Genomic DNA, 13,026 nt, shown 5'->3' on the forward strand with positions numbered 1-13,026 from the left:
GGTGAAGTAGCTCCACAGTGTCATTATATGAAGAGTGGCTCCAGCAGAGTTACAAAGAGGTGCCTGGGTTCTACTATCCCACGATTTGAAGCACTTTTAATTTTGCTAAATTAGTATGCTGGAGGGTAATGAACAATATCTGTCTGGAAAAAAAGGTAACAGAATTATTTATGGTCGAAGTTTTCAAATATTTCAGAGTTCTCCTTATTTGCATGCCACACATAAAACAGGTCCTTTAAAAGAAGTGTTAAGTAAGGATTGTCATTTTAAAAGTTCAAGATAATTGCTGCTGCTGCCCCCCCCCCTTTTTTGGGGTAAAGCTATTATGGAAGATTAGGGAGAATAAGACCACAGGCTTTACCTGAGTTTTTTTTGGAAATTTTTAAATGACTGGTTATATCAATTTCAAATGATTAATACAACACATAACTGATTAAGCAGTTTAGCTTTGGAGCTACTTTATGGCTGGAAGATAGTACAGATTGCTGGAGGAAGCTAAGTCACAAAGAACTAAAATTTTATTAGATACAGTTTTAGGATAATTAGTTAACATATAAATCTTCTTCTGGAACAATACCTGCAGGTGTCTCACAAAGTTTTTCAATCGTAGGGAGCTTTCCAATGACTATATCATCATCTATTACATTTAAATGAAACAAAACATTGCAAGAAAACAAAACATTTCAAGCAATAATAAAAAGCACTAATTTAAAGTTACATTATATAAATGGAAGGAGGTTTGAAAAATAAGAATTTTAATGAAAGATGAGGTTAAAATATAAAATAAATTAGTTAAGAAATATTAGACATTTCCACAAATTCCCTTGAAACAATATACATTTGCTGGAGTTAAGTTTAATTTAGAAGACTAAAGTTGTAATAGTGTCCAGCACTTAAAAATAATAATCAGCCCTGCAAAAGGATAAGGTTAAAAAAATACATTTTTACAAAACAAAATCTCCTTGCTAGTTACACCTCAGGTTGTCAAAACTGAAATTTTTTAAAAAGAAATCAAGGCCCTGATCCTGTAAACACTAACATGTAACTTTATGCAGGTGAATGGCCCCTCTAAAGTCAATGGCACTATTCATGTATATTGCAGGATTGGGGCCCTAATTTACTTTTCACCATTTATGCTCTTTATTTAGTTCCTTTACTTCACTCAACCTGGAGAAAGGAAAGGACCATCAGTTCCAGATTTTTTTTTCTATGTATCTACATAATGCTGCAATTATGGGGTTGTAAGCAAGGCAAGGGAACATTTAAAATCACTATAAATTATTTCTAAACAATTTTCATGGAAACAATTCTATTAGTATTATGTTTTATAACAGAAAAAATTAAAACAAAACCTGATTATTGGCCTAAACTCAATGGTTTCTTTAAAAATGATTAAATTCATTCTATATCAAAAGAATATTTCAATATCATGTAGAATAAAATCTCAAAGAAATAAATAACAGCCTGCACTTAATGAATACATATCCTGCATACCAAGCAAGCATTTATAAGCATTTCTACAACAATTTAAAAAAAAAATTCACTGAAGGAATTGCCATACTGGATCAGACCAGTGGTCTATCTAGCCTAGTATCCCATCTCTGACAGTATCCAGATACTTCAAAGGAAGCTGCAAGAAAACCTAAGTTGGACAAATATGGCTATTTCCTCCTAACATCCAGAAGTTAGTGGTTGATTTATGCCCTGAAGAATGAAGATTTATAGCTTTTCTTAAAAAAAAAAAGTTATAAAAATTAAAGGCTATAAAGACATAAAATAATTGTTCACAAGCAGTCTGAATTACTTACCTACTGTGGGTGTATTTGCTGCACTTAGAGAAGCAGAAGACGATATTGATGAGATACTCTCTGCACGTGCCAAAGGAGCTATCGGTGGTGGACTGGAGTTAGAGGTCAAGGGTGGGCTGAATGGCCTCGGCTTAAAACAAAATGTGTCAATATAATTACATACATATAAATGATTTTAAATGGATGAAACAAAGGAAATCTTATGAGAATCAAAGAGAACCAGAGAAGACATCTTCATCTAGTTCATTCCCTGCCTAATACAAGATGGTTCCCTATGATATATTTTTTCTAGTATTTTATCCATCCTAATTTTCAAAGTAAAATAACTTATGAACTGCTACCATTTCCCTTGGGCAGTTTTTCTATAATTTAGAATATTGTTAGGAAGTTTTTCCTGATAGTCAATCTTTAATGAGTTAACATGATGCTTGGCCTATATAACATTTCAGGCTGAGCTAAGTACCAAAGAGCAAAGCAGAGAAGCTAAACTTGTATGCTGCTGCCTGAACCTGCAGCCCTGAATACATGAGCACTTTCCATGGATGACTACTTTAGAGGCCACACTAGTGGAGAGGGAAGGTTGGTGTCTTTCAAAGAACCATCTGCTGTTTAACCTGGAGATGGTGCAGTGCCACTGCATTGTAAAAGGGTGGATCTCAGGCTTTCCACACACATTAATCCTCCCCTCTGCCCTGAACTTTCCTCACCGAAATTCATCTGGTGTTGCACAAGGGTAGTTTCACACCCAAGATTAACAAGGACAGATTAGATTAAATCTTAGTAACACCCGAACAAACAATTTAACATAAGCAAGGGAAGAGCAAATCTGAAACGGTGGAGGTTGTGGTTTGGTTTTGCTACCCATCTCTCCTTTTTTACAGCACTCATAACGTGTAAAGAATTCTCAGGTACTATACTGATGGGTAGTACAGAAATGCACATAACAGTAATAAAATTGTACTTAGAGTAAATGTTTCAGGAGAGCTAAGGCCCTTTTTGCCAACTTCTAGTGAGCCATGTTAGGTCAGAAGAATTCAAAATGTTTATCATAAGATGGATAAACAGTATCAGCCTGACAATATGAATGAGTTGCTCTTCCCTGGTGTGGTTCTCTCTCCTAGAAATTGGGGGTGAAATCCTAGGAGTTTTGCGATTGATTTCACTGGGATCAGGATTTCACTCAAGGTTTTTTCTGAAGATATGGCATTACGTATATGCAATCTTCAGTTTTTAAAACTGATTCTTTGTTTGAGCAAGTAAAAGCAAACACACCTAACCCCTCCAAAAGCCGCTTTGCATAAAAAATACTAACGAATTTATGCCACCAATAATTACATTCACAGTGAACAATTTCCATGCACATTTTAGGTTGACAACAATTAAAATGGGTGATTTATAAACTCTTGAAAAGTTTGATGTAAAAAGAAACTGACCGTTAACTATAATGGAGTAAATGATTGCTTTATTTCAAGTTGAGCTATACCTTGAGAAATAAGTTATATAATTAAACAAAAACTAAAATTAAATACATACTATTTCATTAATTCCACTAAGTTTCCCTGTTGATATCTTTGGTCTGGAAGCAGGCCTTGGAGGTGGTACAATAGTGCCTACAGAAAGAGGAGTTGTGGGCCTGGCTGAACAAAAAAATAATGTGAAGAAAATCATTAGTATTATAAAAGTCACTGAGTGCAACCATTATAAATTACATTTCTGTTAAAGATTCTACTTTATTATGAACTCTATTGTGCAGGAATTCATAAACAAAAACTGCTATGGTATTAAAATGTGATTCTACGGTACTCTGAAAAATGACTACAAATGGCATTGTGGGTTCCATCATTATAGCTCCTTAATGATTCTATATCAAATATACCCAGTTTCTAGGTAAAAAGATGGTTTTATTTAGCTTTCACCCTGTATGCTCAGCATGGGCTCAGGGTGAAGTCTGGTCTTTTATCTCTTATAGCCCACCTGATGATCACTTTAGATAAGCTATTACCAGCAGGACAGTGGGGTGGGAGGAGGTATTGTTTCATATTCTCTGTGTATATATAAAGTCTGCTGCAGTTTCCATGGTATGCATCCGATGAAGTGAGCTGTAGCTCACGAAAGCTCATGCTCAAATAAATTGGTTAGTCTCTAAGGTGCCACAAGTACTCCTTTTCTTTTTGAGAAACTTTAAAAAGCCTCTACAATGAGCAGATATAACTCTTAATACATGCCAGGGCACCATAAAACCTTAGTGAAAGAAGGTGCTATTTTTACATGGCCACTTTTCTGAGAAGAACTATACTTCAAAACAGCAGTTAGATGTCATCCAGTGAGTATGCTGAATCAAAAATGTGCCTTTTTTCTTCAAAAAAAGCAAATACATAATTACATGATAAACAAGAGTTATAGCATATTCAATTATCTGTCCAAAAATAATTTTAGATGTGCTTTTAGCCAAAAAGAATATTCACGAAAAATTACAGTTAGTGTGGCATTTTCAAAAGCACTCAGAGATGGCATAACTCTGTTCCTATTAAAGTAAATGGCAGTTTTATCAATGACTTCAATGGAAATAGAATTAGGTCAATGCTGAGCACCTGAAAATCCTACTCATCCTGCATTTGTACCACAAATGCCAAAAGCAAACCAATTCGAGACTAACATTACCAATCTTCCCTTTAAATTCATTCTTTTTTGCCTACTGTAAGTACTGCATGATAAACACCCTGATCAGAGACACACAATGAGAGGAGATGGAATACCTGTCTCAACACTGATTTTCTTTACATTTGTTATTTTGTGTCACAACTGTAGTCTCAACTGCACTTTAAAATTTGATGTGTTAAATATCAAAAGAATAAGTACAAATTAGATTTTTTGCTCTAATAATAGCTATATAAAATTTAAAAAACACCACAGTTACTTTTTGAAATTCTAAATATTTACATTTTCCAGAAGTTTTTGATCGCTCACTGCCTTTGACATCCCTCAGAATAGTATATTCGCTGCTTTTTTAAAAAGCAAAGTTCCACTTGATCAGGAACAATGCCCTTGGTCAAGAAGGTTTTTTTTTCAGTTGGATACTTATTTATATGTTGACTGACTCACTTAGGAGGCTTGGTGCTAAAAACATTGATAATATTTAGTATCTTTAGATGAGAGGATGAATTAATTTTAATACCAGGTGAGTAACAGTGAGGGAGAGAAGTCAGTCTACTTTTTGGAGTCAGTTATTAGGCAAAGACCAATATACAACACATGCTTGCCATACCCTTGTTTATATGAGCACAAGTGGAGACTAAACTAGAGTCCAGTGGCACTGATGAAGATGTGGAAAAAATTTCAGCAGCACTGCCAGTTTCTTCAATGAATAATTTTTCATGGCACATAATATTACTGTCAAGGTACTTTGATCCTCATAGGCACAGCTATTGGAAGAACTCCCAAGCAAAGCAGCAGAGGCAGTGAGGAGATTTTCTGTTTTAAAATGCAAACTTTGGGGCTCCTTGTGATTTGCACTTGTTTGTTCAACTGTAACAAGATCACCAGTAAAGCAAACAGATTTTGAGACCACAAAATAATAGATAAAGTATTTGTGTTCCCTGTTGGTTCTGTTGTAATAAAAGGTTTGCACAAAGAGCTAGAGGTGAAGTCTGGTGATGATGGGCTCCTAGACCCAGAATCTGTAGGTGCCCAAGCAAAGATTCAGATATTATGTACTCAGGAAAATCAAAGGTAGATGAGAAGGCGCTCCTATTTTGCTCTTTTAGTGTAGCTGAAGGAAAAGGGAAAAGTTGAAAGCTAGAAGCAACATGAAAAATTTTAAAAACTCCAATATAAATCCAAACTTTAAAAATGTACTCAACATATACACCCTGAAGATTAAGTCTACTAGCCAAGCTGAAAAATAACTGTTCTCTCAGGCCCTGTCTGCAATTTAAAGGATTAAAAGTTGTACAGTGGAGTCGCATCATACGCACATTTAACTTAAGCAAATTCAACTGTATGTGCTTGGCAAAAAAGAAAAAAAGAAAAACAACAATTTAAACATTGTGGGCGATTCCGCCCACCATTCCACTCAATGAGTGTATGCCCCAGAGCGAGCGTGAGATGCGAGACGTGAATCTGCTGTTCCCTCAGTTGGTCTCAGTTCCCGCGTGTCTCTCACAGTGTGAGCATCTTGCTGCATTGAGTGTGATTCTAGTGTTCAAAGATACGTATTTTTCGAACAACATGGCCCCTAAACGCAAGCCAACTACTTCATCTGGTGCTCAACAGAAGAAACAGCAATCTGTTCCAACACTGGAAGAAAAACTGGCTGTGTTGGACTTACTGAGAGACGGTATGTCAGTCTCCAATGTGGTGTGTAAATATGGCCGCAATGAATCTAGCAACCGTGCCATCAAGATTTGAGAGAGAGAAATTCGTCAAGCTGTGGCATCAAGTGCTCCAATAACTGCTAAGGTGACAAGCCAGTGTGCAATAAGACTTTAGTGAAGACTGAAAAGGCATTAAACTTATGGCTGGAAGACAAGAACCGTAAACATGTGCCTATCGATGGCAACACTTTGCGAGAAAAGGCTCTTAGCCTCTATACGCTGTTCGAACCTCACACCAAAGAGGGACAGCCTTCTGATGAGAAGGAATTCAAAGCCAGCCAAGGTTGGCTTAACAGTTTTAGGAACCGCTTCAACCTCAAAAACATGCAGACTACTGGTGAAGCTGCAACTGCCAATGAAGAGGCAGCAAAAGCCTACCCTGAACAATTAAAGAAAATCATAGAAGAAAAGGGCTACCTTGTGGAACAAATTTTTAATGCTGACGAGACTGGGCTCTTCTGGAAAAAAATGCCCAACCGCACTTACACTTCTAAATCAGAAGGACAAGCTCCTGGCTTCAAAGCAGCTAAAGACCGTGTGACTGTGTTGTTTTGTGGCAATGCAGCTGGGCATTTAATAAAGCCGGGCTTACTCTACAGGGCTGCAAACCCCCGTGCCCCAAAAGTCAAGAGCAAAAATCTCCTGCCTATGTTCTGGCAATCAAATAAAAAGGCTTGGGTGACGGCAGCATTATTTCTGGATTGGTTCCACAAGTGTTTCATTCCAGAGGTCAAGCGGTACCTCGAAGAGAAAGGACTTGACTTTAAAGTGTTGCTGATCATAGACAATGCTCCTGGCCACCCTGAAGCACTCTGGTTTGCGCATAATGACATTGAAGTCATCTTTCTCCCCCCCAATACCACCTCCATCCTCCAACCTCTCAACCAAGGCGTGATTCGCTGTTTCAAGGCCACGTACATGAGGCTTACGTTCTCATGGATACATAGCGCTATGGAGGCTGATCCTAATCTTAATGTGATGGAGTGCTGGAAGTCCGTCAACATTGCCGATTGCATCACTTATATTAAACAGGCAATGGATGCAATCAAGCCTGAAACAGTCAATGCATGTTGGCGACACCTATTGAAAGAATGTGTGAATGATTTTAAGGGTTTCCTGACCGTTAACAAAGAAGTGAAACACATTGTTCAGGTGACCAGACAAGGATGTCGACTAAGCCATCACCACCCACTTGAGGAAGAAACTGAAGAATTAATTGAGGGCCACAGAGAAACACTGACTCACGAAGAGTTAGAGGAACTGATAAAATCATCTACAGAAGACAAAGATGATGACGATGAACAGAAAGAGCCAACAAGTTGGAATCTTCATAAATTTGCTGAAGTATTCCAAGCAGCGAAACACTTGAATGATTTAATTTCTGAATACGATCCCTCTATTGAACGAGGCCTCAAAATCACACGTAGTATTACGGACGATTTGAGACCGTATCAAGAAATGTTTGAGCAGCTCAACAGACAACAGTGATAGTTGCCGATCACCATGTTTTTCAAGAAAAAACGATCAGCAGCAGATGAGCCTACGCAATCAACTTCTTGAGCTGAATCAGAGCCAACCACTTCGTCTACAACTCGCTCTCCATCACCTCCATCTCCTGGATCGACATCAAGCCCTAATGACCCCCCAATAGTGTTGTCAGTGGAAGAGGAAGACTAACCATTGGTGTGTGTACAGCACCAATCTTCATCATCTCATTGTTCATCATACTGGCGCTGTACTAATCATCATCGTCATCATTCATCGTCGTCGTATCACCATTATCATCGTTATCGTAGACTAGCAAGAATATCCATGATGAATGGTGAGTGGTTAGGTTTACTGTTTTCCTTTTTTATTCTTTCATTCTTCCATCTCTCTCTCTCTTTTATGTAATGTACAGGCGACTGTAAAATTATATTTTGCATATGTACTCTATTATATACTGTACGTTACTGTATACATTATACATATTACTGTACAGGGTTGTACAGTATACACAAAACCATATACAGTATACTGTACTTTATGGGCAATTTAAGGGATTTTCAAGGGTAATTTTGACTATACGCGATTTTCGCCTTTTATGCGCTAACTTTAGAACCTAACCCCCACATAAAATGCGACTCCACTGTATATTATTTGTGTACATCATTTAACTGTAATATTGTCAACCAAACTATTAATTTTGAGCTCTCATTTTTCTCCAACTTTCTCTCCTTCTCCATACAGTATCCTGTTTGGGCTCTATCTTCTGTATCAGCCTCCATTTAGTAGGTGTCTGGTAGTAAAGGAATATTCTCTCTTTCACCTCAAAATCACCTGACTGCTGTTATGGTTTGTGGACTCTCCTATTATTCTCCTCCCTCACCTTCTTGGCTGCTGCAGTGGCAGGAACAGCAGCAGTAAAAAACTGCTGCAGCTTGTCAAAGCTACAAGCAACTGTGGCAGTAGAGTGATGTGCAGACTTAGGAAGACAACACAGTATTGGTTTACACTCAGTTCATATTTGGAAAATTATCTTTGCAACTATAAAAAGTGGTTACCTACCTGTATTGTAACTGTTTTTTTTGAGTTGTGGGTGCAGACGTGTTCAACTCAGGTGTGCATGCACTCAGTGCACCGAGGCCAGTAACTTTGCTTAGCAATATCCAGTGGGGTGGTACTCACGCCCTTAGGCACTCATAACCCCCTCCAATGGCTATTTAAGGGCAGCGCTGCCCAACCTTCCTCAATTCCTTTGCAACTAACATCAAGAGTAGAAACTCCATTGTAAAGGGCATAGGGGCAGGGTCAGAGAATACCTATCTGCACCCACATCTCGAAGAACAACAATTATAGTACAGTTTTTTCTTTTTCAAGTGGCTGCAGACGTGTATTCCACTCAGGCGACTGGCAAGCAGTAACCGAAGGAGGTGAGGCTCGGAATCTACTTGAACGACAACTGAAGGACTGCCTTCCCAAAGTCTGCATCTGACAGAGATGCAGTTGTAATAACATAGTGTCTGCTAAACATATGCACAGAAGACCAGATACCGGCCCTGCAAATATCCAGTATAGAAACATTACTGAGAAACACAACAGAAGTTTCTTGGGCCCTCATCAAATGAGCCATCACTTTCTGTGGAAGAGTGATCTGAGCTACATTATGCTGTCATAATGCAGGAAATGATTCATCTGGAAATCATCTGTCCAGAGACCACCTGACTGTACATCCGATCCGCACAGAAGATGAAATCGAGGTGATGAATTATTTGGTCTCATCCTTTTCAGATAGAATACCAAGCATCCTCTCACATCCAGAGTGTGAAGACGCTGTTCATCCACATTTGAATGTGGCTTATGAAAGAACACAGGTAAATATATAATTTCATTAAGGTGAAACATGAGGGGGAAAAGTCCAGGAGAGCTGGCCGTATTTTAAAGAATCCTTATTGAGGTTGCAGGAACAAACCATCCCGATGTGTAGAAAGAATAGTAAATATGGCAGGCGACTAGCTTGGCTTAACAGTGAAATCCTTGCTGATCTTAAACCCACACAAAAAAAGCTTAAAAGAAGTGGAAGCTTGGACAAATGACCAGGGAGGAGTATAAAAATATTGCTCAGGCGTGCAGGAGTGAATCAGGAAGGCCAATTCACAATTAGAGTTGCAACTAGCAAGGGATGTTAAGAGTAACAAGAAGGATTTCTACAGGTATGTTAGCAACAAGAAGATGATCACGGAAAGTGTGAGCCCCTTACTGAATGGGGAAGGCAACCTAGTGACAGAGGATGTGGAAAAAGCTAACGTACTCAATGCTCTTTTTGCCTCTGTCTTCACGAACAAGGTCAGCTCCCAGACTACTGCATTGGGCAGTATGGGGAGGAAGTGACCAGCCCTCTGTGGAGAAAGAAGTAGTTCAGTACTATTTAGAAAAGCTGGACAAGCACAAGTCTATGGGGCCGGATGCACTGCATCCAAGGGTGCTAAAGGAGTTGGTGGATGTGATTGCAGAGCCATTGGCCATTATCTTTGAAAACTCCTGGCGATTGGGGGAGGTCCCGGACGACTGGAAAAAGGCTAATGTAGTGCCCACCTTTAAAAAAGGAAAGGAGGACGACCCAGGGAACTACAGGCCAGTCAGCCTCACCTCAGTCCCTGGAAAAATCATGGAACAGGTCCTCAAGGACTCAATTTTGAAGCACTTTGAGGAGAAGAAAGTGATCAGGAACAATCAGCATGGATTCACTAAGGGCAAGTCATGCCTAACCTACTTGCCTTCTATGAGGAGATAACTGACTCTGTGGATGAGGGGAAAGCAGTGGATGTGTTATTCCTTGACCTTAGCAAAGCTTTGATATGGTCTCCCACAGTATTCTTGCCAGCAAGTTAAAGTAGTATGGGCTGGATGAATGGACTATGAGGTGGATAGAAAGCTGGCTAGATCATCAGGCTCAATGGGTAGTGATCAATGGCTCCATGTCTAGTTGGCAGCCGGTATCAAGCGGAGTGCCCCAAGGGTCGGTCCTGGGGCTGGTTTTGTTCAATACCTTCATAAATGATCTGGAGGATGGTGTGGACTGCAGCCTCAGCAAGTTTGCAGATGACACTAAACTGGGAGGAGTGGTAGATACGCTGAAGCATAGGGATAGGATACAGAGGGACCTAGACAAATTAGAGGATTGGGCCAAAAGAAATCTGATGAGGTTCAACAAGGACAAGTGCAGAGTCCTGCACTTACGACGGAAGAATCTCATGCACTGCTCCAGACTAGGGACCGAGTGGCTAGAGGCAGCAGTTCTGCAGAAAAGGACCTAGGGGTTACAGTGGACGAGAAGCGGGATATGAGTCAACAGTGTGCCCTTGCTGCCAAGAGAGCTAACAGCATTTTGGGCTGTATAAGTAGGAGCATTGCCAGCAGATCGAGGGACGTGATTATTCCCCTCTATTCGGCATCGGTGAGGCCTCATCTGGAGTACTGTGTCCAGTTTTGGGCCCCACACTACAAGGAGGATGTGGAAAAATTGGAAAAAGTCCAGCGGAGGGCAACAAAAATGACTGGGGGCTGGACCACATGACTTATGAGGAGAGGCTGAGGAAACTGAGATTATTTACTCTGCAGAAGAGAAGAATGGGGGGGGGGGGGGGGATTTGATAGCTGCTTTCAACTACCTGAAACGGGGTTCCAAAAAGGATGGATCTAGACTGTTCTCAGTGGTAGCAGATGACAGAACAAGAAGTAATGGTCTCAAGTTGCCATGGGGAAGTTTAGGTTGGATATTAGGAAAAACTTTTTCACTAGGAGGGTGGTGAAGCACTGGAATGTGTTACCTAGGGAGGTGGTGGAATCTCCTTCCTTAGAAGCTTTAAGGTCAGGCCTGACAAAGCCCTGGCTGGGATGATTTAGTTGGGGATTGGGTCCTGCTTTGAGCAGGGGGTTGGACTAGATGACCTCTTGAGGTCCCTTCCAACCCTGATATTCTATGATGAATCTGTGAAACCACTTTAGACAAAAATTTTGGATGCAGTCTTCGGGCCACTTTGTCTTTGCAAACTGCATTTATGGAAGTTCTGCCATTAAGGCCTGCAGTTCATTCACTCTCCTTGAAGCTGTTATGGAAATAAGAAAAGCCACCTTTTGGCAAAGGAGAGAGAACAAGTTGTGAGGATGCCCCATAAAGGTAGCCAATATGGTACTAAGGTCCCATAATGGAAGAGTTTACTTCGCAAGTGGAAAGAGACAGACAACTCCTCTTAGAAATCTTATTACCATGAAGTTTGAGAAAACAGACTTCCTTTGAATCAGAGGACAGAATACAGAGATTGCTGCTAAGTGGACCCTCAATGAGCTGAGAGAGAGAGAGAGAGGGGAAAAAAGAAACCAGGGGACTAAAAGATGTAACAGATAATCCAAAGTGTCCTCAATGCTGGCTAGCTTCAGCTGAATTCCCTTGGCTAGCGATGAAACCAAAAAAATGTTTTCACTTGGCCAAATAGATAACCTTAGTGGAAGGTTTTCTACTAGTAAGCAGAACTCTCAGAACTGCTTCTGAACACCATCCTTCCCCACATCTAACCATGCAGCATATACACCGTGAGGTGCAGACTACTCAGCACTGGATGCCAAATTTGACCACGGTGCTGAGTCAGGAGGACAGGATAGAGGGAAAGAGATCTGGGACGTCAAACACAGACTGAGAAGATTTCAGAACATTGTCTTGCAATGATAAAATCTGATGCAACAAGTATCAGTTTGGCACGATCCAACATCAGATTGTTTTCAAACTGCGGAAAGAGTGGGCTTGGGGGGAAAGCATACATCAGTGCTGATCCCCAGTTCACATGGAAGGCATTGATTAAGGATCCCGGACTGAGACCCAGTTGAGAACAAAACTTGTTTTTGGTTGCAAACAGGTCGACAGTTGGAATGCCCCATTCTCTGAACATGGACCTCAGTCTGCTGCTCTTCAGAGACCACGCGTGATTCTGGCAGAAATTCCTGCTGAGGTGATCAACCAAGTTATTCTGAGCATCTGGTAAGTGAGCAGTTGTGGAGATGTCTTCCCTAAAGCAAAACTGACAAAAAACTTTATTGCTTCCTGACAAAGGTGGTTGAGGCACGCTCCTCCCTGGTTTTTCACATAAAACATTGTGGTGATATTGTCACTGAGGATATGAACGTGTGTGCTCTTCATCTGTGCCCAGCATCCACTGTAAATGGCTTGAAGCTACAGGATGTTGATATGAAGGGATGCTTCCTTGTCTGTCCATAAACCGTGAACCTTCAATGTCCCCAGTTGTGTTCCCCAACCTGTTGTGATGGCATCAGTAACTATAGTCCTGATTAGAGGAGGATGGGCAAAAGGA

At 40.2% G+C, this 13,026-nt stretch overlaps 1 protein-coding gene across 5 annotated transcripts in view; it reads right to left on the reverse strand.

Annotated features, from left to right (window-relative positions):
• Window positions 1-13,026, reverse strand: part of FCHO2 (FCH and mu domain containing endocytic adaptor 2) — a 234,000-nt gene that overhangs the window by 24,342 nt on the left and 196,632 nt on the right. For all 5 annotated transcript variants that reach the window (XM_048849328.2, XM_048849325.2, XM_048849326.2 and 2 more), the window contains 2 exons: window positions 3,342-3,445; window positions 1,809-1,938 (listed from right to left, as the gene is read on the reverse strand). In XM_048849328.2, the coding sequence (XP_048705285.2) occupies window positions 1,809-1,938; window positions 3,342-3,445 (234 nt within the window). The remainder of the gene's footprint in view (window positions 1-1,808; window positions 1,939-3,341; window positions 3,446-13,026) is intronic.

This window comes from Caretta caretta, chromosome 5, assembly GCF_965140235.1.
Source record: "Caretta caretta isolate rCarCar2 chromosome 5, rCarCar1.hap1, whole genome shotgun sequence".
Taxonomy (NCBI): domain Eukaryota; kingdom Metazoa; phylum Chordata; order Testudines; family Cheloniidae; genus Caretta; species Caretta caretta.